The sequence below is a fragment of the Acomys minous genome (assembly GCF_964271855.1).
Source record: "Acomys minous genome assembly, chromosome: 12".
In the NCBI taxonomy this organism is placed as follows: Eukaryota; Metazoa; Chordata; class Mammalia; order Rodentia; family Muridae; genus Acomys; species Acomys minous.
Window position 1 is genome coordinate 4,336,796 of NC_140493.1, and position 22,662 is coordinate 4,359,457.

The 22,662-nt window shown below is 47.0% G+C and overlaps 1 protein-coding gene across 3 annotated transcripts in view; it reads right to left on the bottom strand.

Annotated features, from left to right (window-relative positions):
* Window positions 1-22,662, bottom strand: part of SPATS2 (spermatogenesis associated serine rich 2) — a 71,168-nt gene that overhangs the window by 39,530 nt on the left and 8,976 nt on the right. For 2 of the 3 annotated variants that reach the window (XM_084802881.1, XM_084802882.1), the window contains exon 2: window positions 6,807-7,077. In XM_084802881.1, coding sequence (XP_084659007.1) covers window positions 6,807-6,831 — 25 coding nt within the window. In that variant the 5' untranslated portion in view covers window positions 6,832-7,077. Of the gene's footprint in view, window positions 1-6,806; window positions 7,078-21,197; window positions 21,220-22,662 lie in introns of those variants that run through there. The other variant, XM_084802883.1, reaches the window with a different exon arrangement.

The window sequence follows — 22,662 nt, forward strand, 5'->3', positions numbered from 1 at the left end:
GATTCCTGAACCCTACTTGGATTAGCTTGGAAATTAAAATCTCAACAAAGAAAGTAACAGGGGAAATTCTGACAAAGGGGGTATAAAAAAAGTTGAAATGTGATACTATATTCCAAATTCTTTTGTTATTAATTACAAAGGTTTTTATTAATTAAGGTTTAATTTAGAGCTTAAATTTTACCTTTGTTCCAAATACCTCCTAGTTGCTATGGGAGATCCAAGTTTTATGATTAGATGTGAGTCCTACAAGTGTGAAAGCAGCCACGATAGAGCCCATGCGGGGTTTTTTTGTTTTTTGTTTTTTTCGATTCAGGGTTTCTCTGTGTAGCCTTGGCTGTCCTAGACTCACTTTGTAGACCAGGCTGGCCTCCAACTTACAGCAATCCGCCTGCCTCTTCCTCCCGAGTGCTGGGATTAAAGGTGTGCGCCACCACGCCTGGCTGCCACGTCGTTTTTTAAAGACAATCTAAGTTTGCCAGTTACCAACAAACCATAAATTCACTTAGATATATAACCTGTTAATACAAAAGGATCAGGCGGTGCTTCCACAAACGCCGTGCATGCGAGCTGAAGTCTTCCAGGTGATTCCTAGAGTGCTGGTTCTCAACTGTCTTCATTGATGGAAAGAAATGCAAGACCCTATATCGCCAACCCCACCATCTGGATTCCTCCCCAGACTCCAGCTCAGCCAAACGCTGGAGTGCACCCCCCTCCCCCACAGAGCCATCAGTGAGCACCGAGATGACACCAAGATACCAGTCATGCTTTTATTAGAGATCCAAGCCACCAATCTCAGGAGAGAGGGGACACTTAGAGCAACATAGCAATTTACGGCCTATATTAGAAGAGGGTTATGACCAGCCTGTTAACTGTTCCCTCAACAACACACCAGCAAATACAAACTACAGAAAAAACAAATGGCAGTTCTGCACTCAGATCCCAAAATTAATTTCCATATTATGTGAGTCTATGCAGCCTGCCAATGGACATAAACCAATATACAAAGCAAACGGTGTGGTGGTGCATGTCCGCAATCCCAGTGCCAGATGGGTGAGGAAAGGCGGGGGAGGGGGAACAAAGAGGAGCAAACGCAAGCTGACGAAGCTGGACACTTTAAGCACAGGTCTACTGTTGACGGTCCTGGGCACTGCGTCTTAGTTAACTCAGAATTCACCCACATCCCAAGTCCTAAAGAGTCAGAGGACCAGGGAGACGGCGCACTGCCCAAGGCAGCCAGAGAGGTGCTGGGTCCCCACAGCTCAGCTATGGATGGCTGTGAACTGCCATGCAGGCGTTGGGAATTGTACCTAGGTCCTCCGCAAAAGCAGCCAGTGCTCATAACCACTGAGCCAGCTCTCCAACCCCAGAACTCATTTCTAAAAAGCCAGGCAGGTTTGTACTTGTGCTTGTAATCCCAGGAGGCAGACACAGGCAGATCCCTGGAGCTTGCTGGCCAGTCAGCTCAGCCAGGCCAGTGAAGGACCCTGTCTCAAAAACCAAAGTGGATGGCTCCTGAGGAATGAATGACACTTACGGCTGGCCTCCTGCCTCCACATGTGAATACGGGCATCTGTGCGCACATACAGACACACAGACAGACACACCAACACACACACAGACACAGACACACACACAGTCAGAACTTGGTTTTCTATTTAGCTGTGGAAAGAGCATGCCTGTTGCTGTTGTGTAAGGCGTGCTCTCCCTGCCTCTCCCTCCCAGTGCTGGGCTTTACAGTGCATACCTGAGCTCAGGATGGAAGTTCAAATCCTCCCTCATGTCTGCACTATAAGTCACCTCCCACCAGGTGCTCAAGAACCGTAGGCGCTCTTAACCCTGAGCCGTCTCTGTAGCCAACACCCTTTTTGTAACCAGTAAATGTCACTGGAGTTGGTCACAGGAGCATGGAAACCTGGCCAGGGACCACACCACTAAGACCATGCCCTCCTCCCTCATCGACTATTAGCCACACATGGCTGGGGGTGGGGTGGGGTGGGGACGGGGACGGTGTCCCTTGAGCCACTCCCTCTCCCATGACTGTACAACAGGTTCAATCTGGGTATTTTGTGGAAGTTACCACAGCTGCCCTGAGGTCAAAAGTGTAGAGGCAGGCTGTGCCCAGAGTCCACCACACATCTGTCCCTCCTCCAAGATACGCCCTGGGCTCTGGAGGAAGTGATATAAATATCTCATTTATGCTGCGCATTCAACAGTCACTTATTCTCTACACTCTGACCAGTTATGAATTTTCAGAGATACACTTTTGTTTGTTTGTTTTGGGCTTATTTATTTACTTGTTTGTCTGGGGGTTTTGTTTTGTTTTGTTTTGTTTGATTTTTCAAGGCAGGGTCTCTCTGTGTTAGCCTTAGCTGTCCTGGACTCGCTTTGTAGACCAGGCTGGCTTTGAACTCACAATCCAATCTACCTGCCTCTGTCTCCCGAGTGCTGGGATTAAAGGTGTGCGCCACCATGCCCGACTGGAGATACACTTTTAAAGAAAGAAATTGTGTTAAATGATTCTCAGGCAAGAGTCAAGAAAGATGAAGGAGCCCAGCCACCCACACTCACTTCTTCAGCCTATCAGGATACACTTGGAACTCTTAGAATAATTTCAAAGAGCACAGTTAGCTCAGTAACGATGCTACTTGAATTACCACTGACATCTTTATAAACACCAAGCTTTGTTTTGCTTTTTTCATTTTAGTTTTTCAAGACAGGGTTTTCTCTGTGTAGCCCTGGCTGCCCTGGGCTTGGCTTTGCAGACCAGACTGGCCTTCAACTCACAGTGATCCGTCTGCCTCCTGAGTACTGGTGTTTGGCCTATAACCTCAGTACCTGGAAGGCTGAGGCAAGAGGAGAGGGAAAGAGTGAGGGAGAGGGGGAGGGGATGGGAAGAGGGGAGAAAGAGGAAGGGAGAAAGGAGGGGAGAGAAAGAGAGGAAAGAAATCAGGCAAAAGTTGTTTTAGTCCTGGTGATGACGTAAAACCAAAATAAACTGCAGAAAACAAGCCCTGGCAGGAGGCGGGCGCCTGGAGCCCTGGAGCATCGCTGCTGCTGCAGCAGCATAAGGGGCAACTTCTACTATAAACCAATCCAGCGGTTCCATTAAAGACTAAACAGAGGGCTGTGAGATGCCTCAGAGGTTAACAGCACTGCCTGCTCTTCCAAAGGTCCTGAGTTCGATTCCCAGAAACCATAAGGTGGCTCACAACCATCTACAGTAAGATCTGGTGCCTTCTTCTAGCCTGCAGGTGAAACACTGTATACATAATAAATAAATAAATAAATTTTTTTTAAAAAAGTAAACTGAAAATAAATGCCTGCCCAATGTAAGAGGCACTCATTGCAAGAACAGAGCAAACCGAGCACCAGTCCAGTCCGAGCGAGCATTTCTCAGACAGTCCAGTCCGAGCGAGCATTCTCAGACAGTCCAGTCCGAGCGAGCATTCTCAGACAGTCCAGTCCGAGCGAGCATTTCTCAGACAGGGCTGGCTGGCCAGCGAGTACCAGAAACACATCTGTCTGTCTCCCTCGTGCTGGATTACAAGATGGACAGAAGGGAAGAAAAGAGGGAGGGACAGAAGGAAAGAAGAAAGGGAAGGAGGGAAGGAGAGAGGTCCAGGTAGAAGGAAAGAGGGGATGGAGGAAGGCATAGTAGGAGGGGGGGAGGGGAGGAGGGAAAGACAGAGGGACATATGGATGGATGAGGGACAATGCAGACAGGTAGCCTACATTAGCTAGCTCATGGAAGAGGAGTCAGGAAGTCGCCAGAGGTGACTACAGGGGCAGGTGAGGGCTGTCTTAGCTCCTTCCTGAGCAATGGGCCCCAGACCTGCTCTTCTCACGCCAGCCTGGAGAACAACTCTCAAGTGCCAAGGGCAGCTGTCTCTTCACAGGAACCACTGGAGCGTAGGGACCAGGGTTCTCCACACAAGTGCAAGCATGAAAGCTACTGTTGCCAGGTGGTGGCACGCAACTTTGATCCCACTGGTAAGGCAGAAGCAGGCGGGTCTCTAGAGTTTGAGGACAACCTGGTCTACAGAGTGACAGAGTCCTAGGAAAGCTAGGGCCAAAAAAAAAACAAAAAACAAAAAACAAAAAACCAAAACCCCAAGCAAGCTACCGTCACAGACCTTCTAGCTTATGCTTCTAGGTTCAAAACTGAAGACAGCAATCTTACTCTCTGAGTGATATTCTTCTCTTCCGCTAGTAGTACTTTAAGAAAAACATACTGACAATTGGCCGGGCATGGTAGTGGATGCCTTTATTTAAAGGACTTGGGAGGCAGAGACAGGCGGATCGCTGTGAGTTCAAGGCCAGCCTGGTCTTCAAAGCAAGTCCAGGACAGCCAGGGCTACAAGAGAAAACCAGTCTCGAAAAACCAAAACAACAAACAAACAAAACCCTGACATTTAGAAAAATAAACAAACAATGAGGTCACGGAAATAGCTCAGTTCTAAGGTACCTGCTGGACAAACATCAGAACCCTGGTTTAACGTCCAAACCAAAGCTGAGCTTGGTGGCATCTGACTGTAAGTCCAGTACTAGGGGGAAGAGGCAGGTGGGTACTGCAAGTTTGGTGGCCAGCCGAGCTAACTGGCAAGCCCCACCCAGGGCACTGAGACCTTGTTTCAAAAACCAGGTGGACAGTACCTGAGGAACAAACCAAAAGTTGTCCTGTCTTGTGTATACCCACGCACGCACGCACGCACACAAACCAACAAACTACAAACCCTCAAGATGTATAAATAATGGAGAATTATGCGTGGAAAGGAAGCAAATCAGAGAAGGGAAATTTAGAAGGACAAAAATGCCACTTGAGATGATTTCTAGTTTGCTCTAAATAGTATTATACAGTATGTTATGATAGTCTTCCTAAATGCAAACACTTATATTTAAAAAGAGGCCATGAGTTTGAAACCGGGCAAGGAGGGGTTTGGAGACGTTAGGAGGAGAAAGGAAAGAGGGAAGTGATATAATTATACTATGATCTGAAAAAAACAAAGGAAATAATTTTTAAACCATGATCTTGGAGCTGGGGGGGAGGGCAGTGTTGGACCCCGCGACAAAGGTTGCAGCCCTCCATGACTCCCTTTGTCAGCGGGGCTCCCTCTTATCTGACTGATCTGGGGAGCCCGAATTCCCACATTCTCTACCTGAGAAACGTCATGTAGTCTCAGGGAAACCACAGGCCCAGCTCCCTTCCTCCCAATAAGAACCCGTTCAGCAAGCACCTGCGACTACTCTACGTTAATGAGGCATCTCAGGACCTCAGCCCTTCAGCCAATGACAGCCACCCAGCCTGCACATCCCACCGCGCCCCAAAGTTCTATATACCCCTCCTTCACCCCAAATAAAATTGACCTGCCTCCAGCAGCTGATCCCGGAAGGGATGCAGGGGTTCCCTGCTTCTGCTCCCTTGTGCCTGAGGAGCACAGCCAACAACCCAGGAATGGGGAGAGCAGCAGGCCGGCTCAGGGGCACGGCCGTTAAGAGCACTTACTGCTCTTACAGAGGACCAGATCTGGTTCCCAGCCCCCACGTGAAGGCTCACAACCACCTGTGACTTCAATTTTAAGGAATTTGACATGCCCTTCTGGGCTCCGTGGGTACGTGCACACATGTGGTGCACATATAGACAAGCATACACGCACACATACACATAAATAAAAATATACCTTAAAAATGTGAAAGCTGCCCTTGTCAGAGTAAATCAGCTGATTTAAAGAGTCTTGCTTTCATTACTGTAATCCTCATGGGAGAAGGGATACAGAAGCTTGACTTTTCAAGAGTAATTGGAGGAAAAACAATCATATGACACGCTGACTAAAAGGAAATAAACTCAGGTTATAATTTTTTTTCCTAGTTTGTAAATCATTCCACAGAAACACTCAGTATAGCTCACATTTCCTTTATGAAAACCTGTAAATATATAATGAAGGTACAGCTTTCAAAACTAAAGCAGCTCTGGCAATACCTTATGAGGTTTATGAACTGTCAAATCAAAATTAAAGTGTTTCCTCTATATTTAATATGTTAACACCTCAATCGGTGTATCTGTTTTGAATTGAAGAACATCATATTGAAAATTAAAAGGTACAGGAGAGCAAAGTCATCGCTCTGTGAGCACGGCAGCTGTTTGCAGCAGCCCTCATGTTGTGGCTCTGCAGCTACCCCAGCGCATCTGAGGAGGGCTCCCTGCAGCCTGTGGCTTGCTTCCCTGCACTATGACCTCTTGGTACTTCCTGCCTGAACCTTCCCCTCTGCCAGAGTAGCAAAGCTAAGGAAGCATTCACTCTTGCTCCACTTCCTCTCCCTAGGAACGGGAAGCATCCTGCAGGGAGCTGTCTCCTACCACGCTCACTTTACAGCAATGCACTACCAGCCTCATCTCGCTCTCTGACAAATGCACTACAGCTGGATAAATCTCAGTACAAAAGAACTTTTTACGGAGATCCATTCCCAGACGTACGTCTACACAAAATGAAACCCTATACAACCCCAGCAGAGTCACTCGGAACAGTTCCAACAGGCCGACAGACGTGAGGACCACTGCTCTATCTACACAGTGCCTGGCCTCTAACGTTTTGCCCTTCTTGCGGAGCCAATCCACGCTGGCCTCATGCGTGTCAGCAAGGGTGTGAGAGCCTTAGTCCCCAACCCCACGCTTTGGTTTTGCTTATTCTCAGTGCTAGAGAATAAAATCCACGGTCCCGTGCGTGCCAGGCAAGCGCTACACGAGCTACACACATCCTCGGGCGGCAGCAATAATTCTTTTCATAATTTATGCATGTATGTGATCTTACCCTTCTGGCTTTGTTTCCTAGACATTGCAGTTTTCTCACGCTCAGGGAAAAAAAACAAACAAACAAACAGAAGAAAATATCTTTGTCCAAGTTCTGGGAATCCTGCTAATTTAAAAGTAGGCAATTGAAGTCTGTAGTTGGACGTAATAAATACAAAATCCTGGTTGTTTAAAATTCTGTTCACTAGCTCTTAATTTCTTTTCCTTCTTTGGTATGGATGTCTTGTCAGGATATATCATTGCAGACAGTCATGTCGTTTTCCAGTGAGATTCTAGAAGGAAAAATACAAACATATTTACTATTATGGTAACAAATATCAGTAAAAACTCTATAAATGACATTTGTGGATTTTGAATTTCGAGACAGGGTTTCTCTGTGTAGCCTTGACTGTCCTGGACTAACTTTGTAGACCAGGATGGCCTCAAATAGCACCACTTTCCAAAAAAAAAACTTAATCTTAGAGTCTGATCATCTTAGTTGAAAAGTACGCTTTCTCTCTTGGCCACTTCTCCTCTCTTTGGGACTCACCAGATCTCTGGAGCTCTAGCCAGCCGCTGGCACGGAGGCCTAAGTACAGCGCCAACCCTTCACCAAAGTGTCTTTTTGCAGCCAGCAGAGACTAGCACAGAAAGCCACAATGGAGGAGATGGAGGGAGGTGCTCACCTGTGGCGCCCAGCCCAGACCGATACATCAAAACCCAGCCTACGCCTAAGGCCTGGGGAACACTGTGGAAGACAAGAGCAGAGACTAAAGGACAGACTGCATCTCGACGTGGCAGGCAAGCTACACCCATGGAACTCAACTAAAAGTAGTTGCCAAATAAGACCTGAACAATAAATACAACGCGAGCTGACAGGCTATGGGTGAGGGAAGCCCCCTCAGGCCTCACCCTCAGCTGCAGAAATAAAGGCAACCAATAACTACTCACACGGGGAGCCTCAGTCTCTCTGGGGACGAGCCCATAAGTGGCTGCACAACCCCGAGGGGTCAGCCCTGAAAACAGGTACATAAACAACAACAAATGTATATAAATATATCAATGGAGGTTGCATTTATATATTCATTTGCATACATACATGTAAGAAGAATAATTAAAGAGGGAGGCCATGAATTTGAGATAGGAGGGAGAGGTTGGAGGAGAGAAATGATAGTTATATTTTAATACATTTTAAAAGCATACCTTCGCTTTTATTCTGAGATACTGTTATGCTGGGCAGTGGAGGCACATGCCTTTAATCCCAGCACACAGAGGACGTGCAGCGAACGTACTGGATGATTGACAGAATGAAGTAGTCCTGACCACATGTGCTACATGACTGAGTTTATTTTAAATATATAACTTATTGAGCTATATACTATAACTGCATATATTTTGCTGCCTATATCATAGGTCACACTAAAAAGGCTTTGGGTTTGGGGGTTTGTTTGTTTGTTGGCAGGGTTGGCTGTCCTGCACTTGCTTTGTGGACCAGGCTGGCCTTGAACTCAGAGATCTGCCTGCCTCTGCCTCTGCCTCTGCCTCCCAAGTGCTCATCCCGAGGTCCTGAGTTCAATTCCCAACAAAGCTGTACTTATGCCTCTCTGCCAGAGGCCTGGCTAAGCACTGTCCTCCGTTCTGCATATGTACATCATGGCATACCATACATGAATACATACATACAAAGTAAATAAAAAGTTTGAATCTTTTAAAATAATTTAAAGAGAAGCTCAACATTATTATTCATCAGAAATTACAAAATACAAAATAAAAAGTATACACACATTGGAATGCTTAAAACTGAAAAATAAAAAAAAATTAATTGGACATGTGAACCAATCAATGGGATTTCTCATGTATTATAGATGCATAATCATATATATCCATACATATAAAATATCATTTAAAAAATGTTCTGGGGTCCGGAGAGATGGCTCAGTGGTTAAGAGCACTGTCTGCTCTTTCAAAGGATCTAGGTTCAAATCCTAGCACCCACATGGCAGCTCACATAATCCAGTATCAAGGGATCTGACACATTCATGTTAATGCATATATAAGTAAGTAAATAAATAAATAAATAAAAGTTCTGAAGAGAGCTGGCCGGCTGACCAACTCAGCTAACACTCAGGCCCAGAGCCAGGGCTTTGAGTTGACCCACCCCAACGTTTACTCCACATATGAGCTGACAGAGCACATGAAGGGGACTGTCCTGTAGAGCCAAAGCTGCAGGATCTCCATGACACAGGGCAACAGTATGGTATCCAGGAGTCCTGGTGAGGATCTAGTATTGATGGGTTAGCAGAGGCTAGGGCAATGATCTACTGCAATGAACATTAGCAGGTAAGGCTGTTGGGCCCAAGGGTGTTCTGTGTGACAAACAGTGACACACCACAGCTTCCAGCTTCCATGGTAAGATGGTTTTTGTTTTACTTTATTTTACTTTTAATTTTTTGGAGGGAGGTTACAAGGGCAGAAGGCAGATATGAGAGAACTGGGAAATGAGTGGGATTAATTTGAATTCACAAAGACTCAATAAAAAATTATGCTAAAAATGGACTCTAAGCTGGGCATGGTGACATACGCTGTTAATCCCAGCACATGGGAGGCAGAGGCAGGGGGATCTCTCTGAGTTCAAGGCCAGCCTGGTCTACAGAGTGACTCCAGGACACCCAGGGCTACACAGAGAAACCTTGTGTGTGTGTGTGTGTGTGTGTGTGTTGTGTGGTGTGTGTGTGTGTGTGTGTGTGTGTGTGTGTGTGTGTGTGTGTGGTGCGGTGTTCTGGAGAGGCTAGAGAAGCAGGTGAGCGGTTGGAGCTCTTCTGACTACTGCACAGGACCTGCCTGCATCTGGTTCTCAGCAGCCACACGCAGCTCTCAGCCAGCTGCGAGTCTACTTCCAGGAGCTCTGGCTCCCTCAGGCACAGAGTGTAATACACATATGCAGGCAAAACACTCACACACATAAAATAAAAATATTCTGAAAAAAGATGTCGTTGCCATTGAACTGTACATGTGCACACTTTGCTTTCTTGTCACTGATCCCTAAACAATATAATACAACAACCACCTACACAGCACTTGTATGGTCTTAGGCATTACGCGTACTCAGGGGGGGTGTACTAACCCTACAGTATGTATTGAAGACACTTGAGCCCACGTGCGTTTGGAGCCTGGAGTCAGTCTTCATGGGTACCAACACACGAGGGAGTGATCAGGAGTTACAGAAGGGGGCACCGTTACATGCAACACAGCTGAATCTCACAAGCATGTGTTAAATAGTGACGTAAGCCCCAAGGAGGACACTCTGCCTAGTGTAAGAACAGGCAAGAACAGTTGATATTCTAACCAGAGGATACTCTACATAGAAAATAAGAGGTCATACAGTCTGTATGTCTCCTCTTTTTTACTACTAAAAGACTCAAGTCCCCAGCTTGCTTTCTTAGTCAACAGCACCACCCTTTAAGCATGGATGGGAGCGCAAATGCACCAGAGAAGAAATCCATACGTGCGTTGTCTGTCTCTGTTTTAGCTAAGCTGCCGGCAGAGCTGTCTGTACGCCCCCCTTCACGCAGGTGGCTGTGACCCAAACCCAATCCTCCACTGTACTAGTCTTGCCTTTTGTTTTCAGACAGGCTCTGACTTTGTAGTCTCAGCTGGCCTGGAGCTCCATATGCAGACTCAACTGGCCTCAGACTCATGGAGAAGCACCTGCCTCTGCCCCAAGCGCTGGGATTAAAGGTGTGTGCTACCCTGTAGTGGATGTAAACATGTTTTTGTTTTTATTCCCAAGCGTGGGATGTGAAACTGCCTGTGAGGGTGCACATGATGTTGGTTAGCTGAAGACAGGCTTGTGGAGGGTGTGTGATCTCTGTCAGCTGGGAACTGCCACGTGCAGGGCGTGGTATTTGCCAACTGAAAAACACCCTGGTACAGACTCTGAGAGGATATAAATAGAAGCCAAAACAAAAAACAGACATCACTTTGCACCCTTAGCATTCTTTGCATCGCTTTGCTTTGAGCCGGGCCTAGAGAGAACTGCTCCAGGGAGAACTTCTAAGACGCTGCAGTTGGTCCCTGACATTGCCCCCGCTCCTGATTTATTCTGCTGTGGCTGTTTGTTTCTGTTTGCTGCAGCTGTCTGCTGTTTGACTGGACTGCCTTAAGGAGCTGAGTCTAAAACCCCTAATTCCCCCTCCCTAGTAACCTTCTTCGATTCCTACCTCGGGTTGGTGGGTTGGAAGGGAGGTAGAGGCACTAAGGAACCACACATAAAGTAGGTTTTTAAGAAAAATCAAAGCCAACACCACCCTGCCAGGCTCCGTATTATTCTCCGATAAAACAGTTAAGCAGTTCTGGTTCCTTCACCCTTCTCAACTATACACACATATAAAGTCCCTTCCTCCTGTATTCCTGAGGCACAGGGCATTCAGCAAGGTATCTAATAAGAAAAAACAAGACAGGACAATTAAGAGCAACTGTATTTATTGTTTTCAATTCACAAAGGGAGATTCCATGCACACAAAAAAGCAAGTTCTAATATTCCAGTTAACTTAAAAATTATTAATTTATAGACAATATTAACACAAACCTACTATGTTTAATATTTCTAATAAAAAGTTATGGGAGGGTCAGGTGAAGTAGTGCACACCTTTAATGCCTTAGGTTGAGGCTAGCCTGGTCTACAAACAAAGTTCCAGGAAACTAAGGTAGTGATTGCCTAACATGTACATGGCCATGGCTAGATTCAACTCCTCGTACTAAGAGAGGGATAGATATAGAAACATAATACATAATAAAGTGAAAAAATATAGTTATGAACTAATGGACTGATGGGCAGGATGAGATTTTGAGAATTTCAAGTGTCTACTGGCTTCTTTTAAATACATAATATATAGATGGAGGAAGATGAGCTAATGGAGGAATAATATTATTTTCAAGCAGAATATAAAAGAAATGCAAATGAGCCAGGATTTGCTAGTCCATAACGAAATTCCTTAAATTAAGATGTGCCCTCTGGGGGCTAAAGAGGTGCTCAGCAGCTAAGAGCACTGACTGCTCTTGCAAGACCCAGGCTCAATTCCCAGCACCCACATGGTGGCTCACACTCGCCTGGCCACCCAAGGTCCAGGGGACTCACTGTCTTCCTCTGGCCTCCACAGGCACCAGGCATGCAAGTGCTCACCAGACATACATGCAGATAAAATATCCAGACATGTAAAAAATTTTTGAAAATCTTAAAGCTGGGTGTGGTGGCACACGTCTTTAACCCTAGCACTCGGGAGGCAGAGGCCAGGTGATCTCTGTGAGTTCGAGGCCAGCCTCGTCTACGCAGTGAGTCCAGGACAGGCAAGGCTACACAGAGAAACCTGGTCTCTGGAAAAGAAAAGAAAAAAAACAAAAAAACAAAAAAAAAAACCAAAAAACAAAATAAAACGAAACCAAAAAAAACCCTTAAATGCACAGATTGTGATTACAATTAAGCCTAACTTCTGAAGGTAAATTAACACTCACTGGTCCCAACAGAATGACAAAGGCATGCATACTGGAAGAGAGCAGCAAGGTCAGAGGTCAAGGCAGCGCACACCTACAGACAAGTAATTGCTTCTTCCATCATGCGGATACTTTCAGCCAGACATTCTGCAAGAGGGTGGCTCTATCCACTAAGCAACTAAAACACGCTGAATTATTTAGGAGCAGTTTAATTAACCTTTCTTCATTTTTCCCTAGACATTCAAATGTTTGTTTTAGCAAATACCAAGAAAAATATAATCGTAATTTAATAAGACATTTTAAGGAATAAAATATATATCCTGTTTTACAATGATTCTCTACATAGTGAACAATATAGATATTTAAACCTATTTTTATGTACATGAGTGTTTTGCAAGCATGCAGGACATGCACCAGACGCCCTGCTCTGGAGCTTCTAGAGAGCTGTGAGCTGCCTGGGTCCTCTCAAGAGTAGCAAATGCTCTTAGCCTCTAAACCATCTCTCCAGTACCTATCCCAGACACGGAACTACTTAAAGAGACTTTATATTACTAAATAGTTCAGAAAAAGCAAAAAAAGAGGTTAGTGGACACGCCTATAATCCCAACACTTGGAGGCTAAGACAAGAAGGACCTCCAAGGCCAGACATAGCAAAATCCTGTTTCAAAAGCAAAAACAGACAAGAAAACCCACATCCATTTAACCCATAGCATGGCTGGGTTTGTTGGTTTTTCTTCTGTTGTGGTTTGAGGCAGGTTTCCACTATGTAGCACTGGATGACCTGGATCTCAGAGACTGGTCTGTTTGGTTTCCTAGTGCTGAGATTAAAGGCATCCAACCAACCTGACTGATTAGTCTGGGCTTTGGGACTAATAGCTAAGAAAAGTCTTCTAAAGGGAAGTAGGATTTCTCTTGCTTACAGGGCAAGCATTTAGGTCCTATTTTAAAAACTGATTTTGAGCTGGGCGTGGTGGAGCACGCCTTTAATCCCAGCACTCAGGAGGCTGAGGCAGGTGGATCACTTTGAGTTCGAGGCCAGCCTAGTCTACAAAGGGAGTCCAGGACAGCCAAGGCTAATTTGGTTTTGTTGTTGTTCATGGTGGCCTGACCCTCACTGTCTGCCTGCCTGCCTGTATGCAATGCTAGCATTCCAGGACTGCACCGCCATGCTGGCCTGACTATACAAACCTGTCACTTAGCAAGCCCTGCTTTCACAACGAGCCCCACGACTATCCAGCCACCTCTGCTTTGCTCCCGAGTTCTAGACTTCAATACAACTGACTTCAGACCTGCCACAACTGCTGTGCATGGCAGCACACATCTGTACCCAGCACCCAGAGGCCAAGCTGAGCTACAGGAGTCCTTGCGCAAAAAAGCAAGGCCTGGGGCTGAAGGGACGGACGCTCAGCAGTTTCAAGCAGAGCACTCAGGTTTGGACCTCACATCCACCCACGTGGTGACTCACAACCAACTTTAGCTCCAGTTCCTGGGATCCAACGCCCTTCTCTGATCTCCCTGTGCACCAGGTAACAAGATAAGTACATATACATGCAGGCAAACCACTCAGACATGTAAAATTAAATTAATTTAAATTAAAAGGCTGCAATGTAGCTTAGTGGTAGAGTGCAAATGACCCCCAGCACTGAAGAAAAAATACCACAAACAGCCAGGGGCCTACAGAGGCGCAAGCCCACACCCTAACACTCAGCGGGCAGAGGCAGAAGGCCTGAAAGATCAACCATAGCCTCAGCTACATCAGACTCTTTTTTTTTAATTAAAAATTGGTGTACGTCAGGATGGTATTAGTTCAACTGAGCCTGTCTGGAAAACTTCCCACTCCTGGGGCTGGAAAGATGGCTCAGCAGTTAGGAGCACTGACTGCTCTTCCAGAAAAGCCAGGTTCAATTCCCAGCACCCACATCAAGGTTCACAACCATCCGAACTGTCCAGCTGCAGAGGACCTGACACCCTTATCCAGCCTCTTCCGGTACCAGACACACTTGAGGCTCACAGTCTGACATGTAGGAAAAATATTCATTCACATTAAAGATTTTTTTTTTCGAGACAGGGTCTCTGTGTAGCCTTGGCTGTCCTGGACTTGCTTTGTAGACCAGGCTGGCCTCGAACTCACAGGGAATCCGTCTGCCTCTGCCTCCTGAGTGCTGGGATTAAAGACGTGTGCCACCACGCCTAGCTAAAGAAAATTTTTCAAAACTTTAAACTGTTCCTAATAGCAGCAGACAGAGGGGCTGCAGCAGGATTGAGGTGCGTGCCTGTAAGATTAGAACTCAAGGGGCTCAGGGAGAAAGAGCTCCAGCTTGAAATCAGCTTAGGATCAGGTCCTCTGCAAGAGCAGCAAGTGCCCTCAACCACTGAGCCATCTCTCCAGCCCTACTTGTGTATTTGTGTGTGGTGTGCACGGCCATGGAGCCAGAAGAGGACATTACATCCTTGGAGCTGGAGTTCCATAGTTGTGAGCTGCCTGACTTGAGTACTGGGTCTGACTTGAGTGCTAGAAAGCAAATTCATGACCTCTGGAAGAGAACAGTGAGTGAGTGCTCTTAATCGGTAAGCCATCTTCCAGCCCCTTCCTAATAGCCAGACATACCTGAAAACCAGACACGGCCAACAATGCATTACTGTTATGTATATAGCCCAAGTTCCTGGGACACTACTAATATGGAAAAAGAAAAATTGAACAGGAAGAGGAATACACAAATGTATTACATGCTTAAGAATGGGGCCACCAACTGTGGTGCCCCATGTTTGACCATGTCCCCTGTTTGGGGAGGCCTGGTAGCACTCAGAGGAAGGATAGCAGGCTACCAAGAAGAGACTTGATATCCTATGAGCATATACAGGGGGAGGAGGTCCCCCTCAGTCACAGTCATAGGGGAGAGGAGTGAGGGGAAAGTGGGAGGGAGGGAGGAATGGGAGGATACAAGGGATGGGATAACAATTGAGATGTAATATGAATAAATTAATAAAATATATTTTTAAAGAAAGAATGGGGCTAACAGAGATCTGCCTGCCTCCGCCTTCTGAGGGCTGGAGTTAAAGGGGTGAGCCACCACTTTCTAGCTGGTCACTAGACTCCTAAAACAACCCTAGACTAGCCTTGAACTTGATATACAGCAAAGGATGACATCAGCTCCAACCTCTGCCCTAGACAGGCTGGACAGGTGCATCCCTGCTCCAGATTTACAAAGCATTGTGTGGGTCAAATCCAGAGCCTCATGAAAGTAGGTGAGCACTCCACCAACTGGGCCACATCCTTAACCTTCAAACAACTTGGTTTTTGTTTTTGTTTTGTTTTGTTTAATGTTTGGGTGCTCTGCCTGCTTGTGTAGCTATCTTGTATCCCTGGTGCCCACAAAGGCCAGAAGAGGGCATCGGACGTGTGGTGGTTACGGTGAGACCGCCCCACAGGCTTGTATATTTCAATGGTTGGTCCCCAGTAGCTGGAACTGTTTGGGGAAGGGTTGGAAGGTGTGGCCTTGTTGAAGAAGGTGTGTCACTTGTGGGTGGGCTCTGAGGTTCCAAAACTCCACACCAGGCCTAGTGTGTCTCTCTGGCCTGTGCCTATGGTTCAGATGCATGCTCTCAGCTCCTGCTCCAGTGCCATGTGTGCAGGCCTGCTGCCATGTTCCCCTCCATGGCAGTCATGGGCTCACCCTCTCAACTGTAGGCAAGGCCCCAGCCAAATCTGCTCTTTTATAAGTTGCCTTGGCCATGGTGTCTCTTCACAGTAAGAGAAAAGTAATTAACACAGGATCCCCTGAAAGTGTTATTGTAGGTGGTTGTGAGCTGCCAAGTGGCTGCTGGGATCTGAACCGCTGTCCTCTGAAAGAGCAGCAAGCTCTTAACTGCTGAGCCATCTCTTCAGCCCCACTGAAACAACTTTTAACTTACAATCTCCACTTGAGATTTTGGTAGACTCGGATTGTATAAGCTGAAAACCAGTTCATATCCCCCCAAAAGGCTTTTGTTTCCGCGGCATTCACAAGGCCACGGTTGAGACACTAGTCAGCTTGCTGTGCGTTTTTGGTTGGTGGCTTATCATGTTTGCTTCCTCTTCTGGAGTCAGGGTCTTGCTGTGGAGTCTACACTGCCTGGAATTCACAATCTTGTTGCCTCGGCCTACTGAGCCCTAGGAGTACAGACTTGTACCAGCTTGCCTGGCTTGATTTACAGTTTTACACTTCCTCAGCTATGTTAGGGGTACTTCAACAGACCATTTGGTGAGCCTGTCTCTGCTTTCTAGTAGTTCATCTTATTACAGATGATAAAAGAAATAACAAGTCGAAGGTGCTCATTAGAGAAATGAGATACAAGAGCGTGGCGGGGATGGCGGAGTGCCACTGCCTCAAGACTGAGTCCAGCCTGAGACACAGAACAAGTACCAGAGCAGCCAGGGCTGCACAGCAAGACTCTGCCTCAAAAAAACAAAAGGAAGGGGGTGATGGCTCAAGGGGTACAGTGCTTGCTACCAAGCCCTGAAAACCTGAGTTTGATTCCTGGACCTTACATGGCGGAGAGAACCAGCTCTCAAAAGTTGCCCTCCGACCTCTGCATGCACACACACACACACACACACACACACACACACACACAGTAAATAAATAGGTAAATAATTTTTAAGAGGAAAGGGAATACACAGCCTGTAGTCAAATAAGTAGATGAATAAAAATACCCACGTACATAAAATAAAACCCACTCGTTCCAATGACACTGCAGGCACGTTCACAGAAATGGGTACAGAAGCCTGTGAAAACAGGAGGAGGGATGATCAGGGCAAAGCTAGGTAACACAGGAGAAAGAACTAAAGAGATCTCTAAAACCATGATTCACATCACTTATTCCAAGAAAACTACCAGGGGGAAAAAAGTTTAAGCCGGGTGTAGTGGCATACACCGAGGCAGGTGGATCTCTGTGAGTTCAGCCTGGTCTACAAAAAGAGTTCCAGGACAACCAGGGCTATTACACAGAGAAGCCCTGTCTCAAAAACAAAAACAAAAACAAAAACACCAAGCCAATAAATAACCAGACTCAATGTGTTCATCTTTCTGTATTCTTGTTTAATTCAAGTGCGCTACCCCAGACCATGGCAAAGCAAAATGCGCACTCACAGTCCTGTCAGGAAACAGCCGTCATCGGTGCCAGGTGGTGCAGGCCTGCGCTGTGCTGGACCAGGCAGCAGCCGGCTAAGGCAGGAGGATGGGGGTGAGGGGAGAGGCTGTGCTGGACCACACAGCAAGACCTTGCTGAACAATGCAACACAAGATTCTCCCAGGGCTGGAGAGATGGCTCAGAGGTTGAGAGCACTGTCTGCTCTTCCAAAGGTTCTGAATTCAATTCCCAGTAACCACATGGTAGCTCACAACCATCTTTTTTCTCCCCTAGAGCTGAGGACCGAACCCAAGGCCTTGCGCTTACTAGGAAAACACTCTACCACTGAGCTACATCCCCAACCGCCCTGCCCCCTTTTAAAAAAAGATTTATTTTATTTATTATGTACATAGTGTTTTGACTGCATGTATGCCTGCAGGGCAGAAGAGGTCATAAGATCTCTTACTAGATGGTTATGAGACACCATTGGGTTGCTGGGAATTGAACTCAGGACCTCTGGAAGAGCAACCAGTACTCTTAACCTCTGAGCCATCTCTCCAGCAATAAATAAATCTTAAAAAAGATTCTCCCTGCAGAGTGAGATTCTGAGTTGATACTTTGGTCTCTGCCTTCTGTCTTGTCTGACCAGCAAGAAGGCAAGGGGAATACAGGCCAGCAGCAGGGCTCTGTCAGGAGAGTGCCTGACTACCATGATCGCCAGCATCAAGCACAGATCGGGAGAGCAATGCATCAGTGAACAGAACCCCTAAATATAAAAAGTGGGCTTCCCGCTGGGAGCTGTGGCACACACCTATAATCCCAGCACTTGGGAGGCAGAGGCAGGGGGATCTCTATGAGTTCCAGGCCAGCCTGGTCTACAAAGTGAGTCCAGGACAGCTAAACACTATCTAAAAAAACCAAAAACCAATAAAAAAACAAACCAAACAAGTGGGCTTCCCCAAGCATTCCCAAAAAATATTCTAATTGTGGCGTTTGCACGAAAATGTCTTGTAACAAGGCAGAATGAAGAAAGAAAAGCTGTCGTGTCAGCTGTAAGTGGCTGATGACTGGGTGATTTCCTGAGCTGCTCAGAGCTAAGCACTGGGAAGCCTCATGCTGCACTTCACTGTTTCCTGATTGAAGGCCTCCTCTTTAACGCTTCTTCTTCTTCCTGTAAATAAGCTGGGAGCCAGGAGCCATAGGCATCGGCTATAGCTTTACACCCTTCCCTTGTCTCTCACTTCAGTGCAGCACAGCCAACCAAACACCCAGATACGCTGCCCTCCTCTACATGGCCCTGCGGCTACTTTCATCCGCACTGGAAGAAAAGCACCTCCCTCGGTAGGCCAGCAGAAACCTGTGGCTGGTGTACAAATACAGCTTTTCACTAGTAGGCTGTGCCATGATTGGTGGAATTAAGTCCTTCAAAATGACCGTCTGTAGTGTGGTTGGTAGAGTCCTTCACTTACAGGAAGGTCTGCCATGATTGGTGCAACCACCCTTGCCACCGGACCTTTTCTGGCTCTGTCACTTTTCCAGTCATTTTCCTGTGTTGCCCCTGCTGTTAGCACATTTGGCCTAATAAACAGCTTGCCTCAGCTGCTGGTGGTGCTCACTGTAATCACCGTCTCCAGAGGCTGAGGCAGAAAGACTGACTCAAACGCTGGAAGATGGAGGAAGCTTATAAGAGTCTCGATGAGGCAGAGACATGAGCGTGAACGGAACCCAGGGCCCGGGACAATCATCTGGAAGGTGTCCCTCAGCACGGGCACACGCCTTAAAGCCGGGGAAGAACACTACGCCGAGAAACACCGGGTATTTGAGGAAATAGCACTTGATTAACTTATTCTTGCAGACAGATCACCTCGCTATGGACTCTACGGGGAAATCCAAGAAAAGGGAAGCTGATGAGGAGAGGTGAAGGGAGAGGGAAAGAGGCAGCTGTGGCAGAGGAACGGGGCCTCTCAAGATCACTGTTCCAAAGCAACATGCAGTTTAGTGCTTTGTGGGTGGTTGGTTTGTTCTATGGTGCTCCTTTTCACTAATTATTTATCTTTTTTAATGTGTATGTGGCTGTGTGAGCTTATGCACCTGGAATTCCTGCAGAGGCCTAGGAGCAGAAGGCACAGGGTCCCCTGGAGCTGCATGGAGTCCCCATGTGGGTGCTGAGACCCGAACCAGGGTCCTCTGGAAGAGCAGTCAATGCTCTTAACCCCGAGCTATCAATCCAACCACGATTTGGGATTTCTTAGATGATTTATTTTTCTCTTTCTTTATGCATATGTGTGTCTGTCTGTCTGCCCTGAGTGTACGGATGTCCAGAGGCCAGAGGAAGGCACTAGACCCCCTGAAGCTGAAGTTGCTGGCCAGTCCATATGGGTGCTGGGCACCAAGCTGGGCTCCTCTGGAAGAGTGAATAAGTGCTCTTACCTGCTCAGCACCTCCCCGGCCCCCAATCTGGTAGATTTCTAGCACAGGTTTGTCTCTCAGTTTTTAATAAATATAAACATGGAGGGAAGAAAAAAACTGGAGTGGTCTTTTACTGCCTCCTCTTTTGGTTGCTGGTCCTGGAGTAGAATCCAGACCTCGCACATACTAGGCAAGTGCTTTATCACTGACCTCCACCTACATTACCCTTGTCAAAAAAGGGGGGCGGGGGTGTCTCGCATAGCTCAGACTAGTTTTGTTTTGTTTTGTTTGGCGGGGCGGATTCCGAGACAGGGTTTCTCTGTGTAGCTTTGGCTGTCCTGGACTCATTTTGTAGACCAGGCTGGCTTTGAACTCACAGCGATCCACCTGCCTCTCCCTTCCGAGTGCTGGGATTAAGGGCGTGCACCACCATCGCCCGATGCTCAGATTAGTCTCAAACTCACTACGCAGCCAAGGCTGGCCCTGAGTACCCTCTATCAGTGTCCTGGGTTCTGAGATGAAAGGCCTCACAGTACACAGCCCCTTCCTGCCGCTTTTGTCCTCTAGCAGGAGGCTGGGCTGGAAGAAGAAAGGAGGGCAGCAGAAACAGCAACAACTAGAGGAGGCTGAGGGCAGACAGCAGACGCCACCAGGACACCAAGGGATAAAGGAGGAAGAGACGACAGGACCTGGTCACTGGAAGACCTCCAAAGAGCCGAGGGGTTCTTACACCCCAGGCCTGAGCATGGCCAAGGCTGAGGACTCTGAAACCCTGGGCCCAGGAGCCATCATGCTGTCACCACAGGGCCAAGGCTTCAGACTGAGGCCTATACAAGAGCTGCAGCACCAGACAGCGCCATCCTCGCGGAGGTCAGCTGCCACCACACACTGCTGCTAGAAGCTGAGGCTTGGGATTACCAGCCACCCCATACAGGCTTCAGCTAGACTGCCTAAAAGGGTATGTTGAGGTCTTTTTTTTTTTTACAAGACAAGGTTTCTCTGTGTAGCCTTAGCTGTCCTGGACTCCCTTTGGAGACCAGGCTGGCCTCGAACTCACAGCGATCCGCCTGCCTCCTAGAGTACTGGAATTACAGGTGCGCACCACCGCGCCTGACTGTTGGTGTCTTCTGAAGTTTAGAGCAGCAGACCCCAAGTCTCAGGGCTTAGAGCTAGTCTCTGGACCTGCCTGATCAGCCTCAAAACTGGTTCTCAAGGGCCCAAGGACTGTTAGCACAGGGAGAGCTTTTCTTTTCCTACCCACAATCCCTGGCAGCTGACTGATAACAATGGCATTGTGGTGACTTAGACACTGATGATGTAGGGCATCAGTTAAAAGCAAAATATCAACACTGACAGTTAAACTTTAATCGACAGTAAATATAGATTTTGTAGCGTCACCTCCTACCTTAGAAAAAGTAGGCAACGTTTCCCTCTCATGCAGTCACAGCCAGCACATGCGATGGTAACTGTAGCACCAGCAAACACAAAGTGCAAAGCATGTACACTAAGGGAGCTGAGTGCTCCCAGCCACTGAGGTTCAGCAGGCACAGACAATCTGAAACAGGAGGGAGTCTAGCGCTAGCGCCAGGCCAGCCTTTGGTGCACAGAGACCATGTCTCAAAATTAATTAATGTGTTTAATTAATTCCAAAACTGGGCAAGAAACTTCAAGTACATTCCTCTGAAGAAGATACAAAAAACAAGAAACACAATATAAGACACTCAACTACGGGCTGAGATTCCTATGCCACAGTGGTGAAGAGCTCCCACTGCTCTGGCAGAGGACCCTGGTTCAGTTCCCAGCACCCACACAGCTAGCCACTTGGGAAACTCTAGTTCCAGGGGATATGACAGCCTCTTCCGTCCTCCGTGGACTGTCGCACACACATGATGCACATAAACTCGTAAAAGATCGTCATCATTAGTCACTTAAAAAAAAACTGCAGCCGGGCGTGGTGGCGCACACCTTTAATCCCAGCACTCCGGAGGCAGAGACAGGTGGATCGCTGTGAGTTTGAGGCCAGCCTGGTCTACAAAGCGAGCCCAGGACAGCCAGGGCTACATGGAGAGACCCTGTCTAAATAAATAAATAAATAAATAAAAGTACAAATCAGGACAATGGCTCAGAGGTGAAGAGCGCTAGCTGTTCCTGCAGAGGACCCTGATTTGGGTCCCAACACCTACATGGCTGCTCACAACCATTTGTAGTTTGCGTTCTGGGGGACACAACATCCTCTTTTGGCCTCTGCGGGCATCAGGCAAACATATAATGCACAGAGGCAAAACACCCAGAAACATAAAACAAGAATAAAAACTTGGAGGAAAAAGAAAACAGACAACAAGGGTTGGGAGTAGAGTTTGGTAGAGTGCTTGCCCAACATACACAAAGCAGTGAGTTCAACCCAAATACAGCATTAGCTGGGTGTAGTGCACACCTACAGCCCCAGCACTTGGGTGGAATCAGGAGGATCAGAAATTCAGTCATCTCTGTTCAGTTATTTTCATAAGACTGTGTCTCAGTTTCTCTCTTAACCCAGCTATCACACAAATAACTGAGACTCTTTATATTTGTTTAATAATAAGCTTCACAACATAGTACCTGAGCAGTTATTACTGTATTCTTTTTTTTTTTTTCAAGACAAGGTCTCTTGGTGTTAGCCTTGGCTGTCCTGGACACGCTTTGTAGACCAGGCTGGCCTCGAACTCACAGTGATCCACCTGCCTCGGCCTCCTGAGTGCTGGGATTAAAGGCGTGCGCACCACGTGTGACTTTTACGCTATTCTTCACCCTCTACGCTAATCTGGTTTCCAGCGTATATCCCAGAGATACTTGCACTTTGTAGCTGTCCTTGCTCCAGCTCCTCTCCTGAT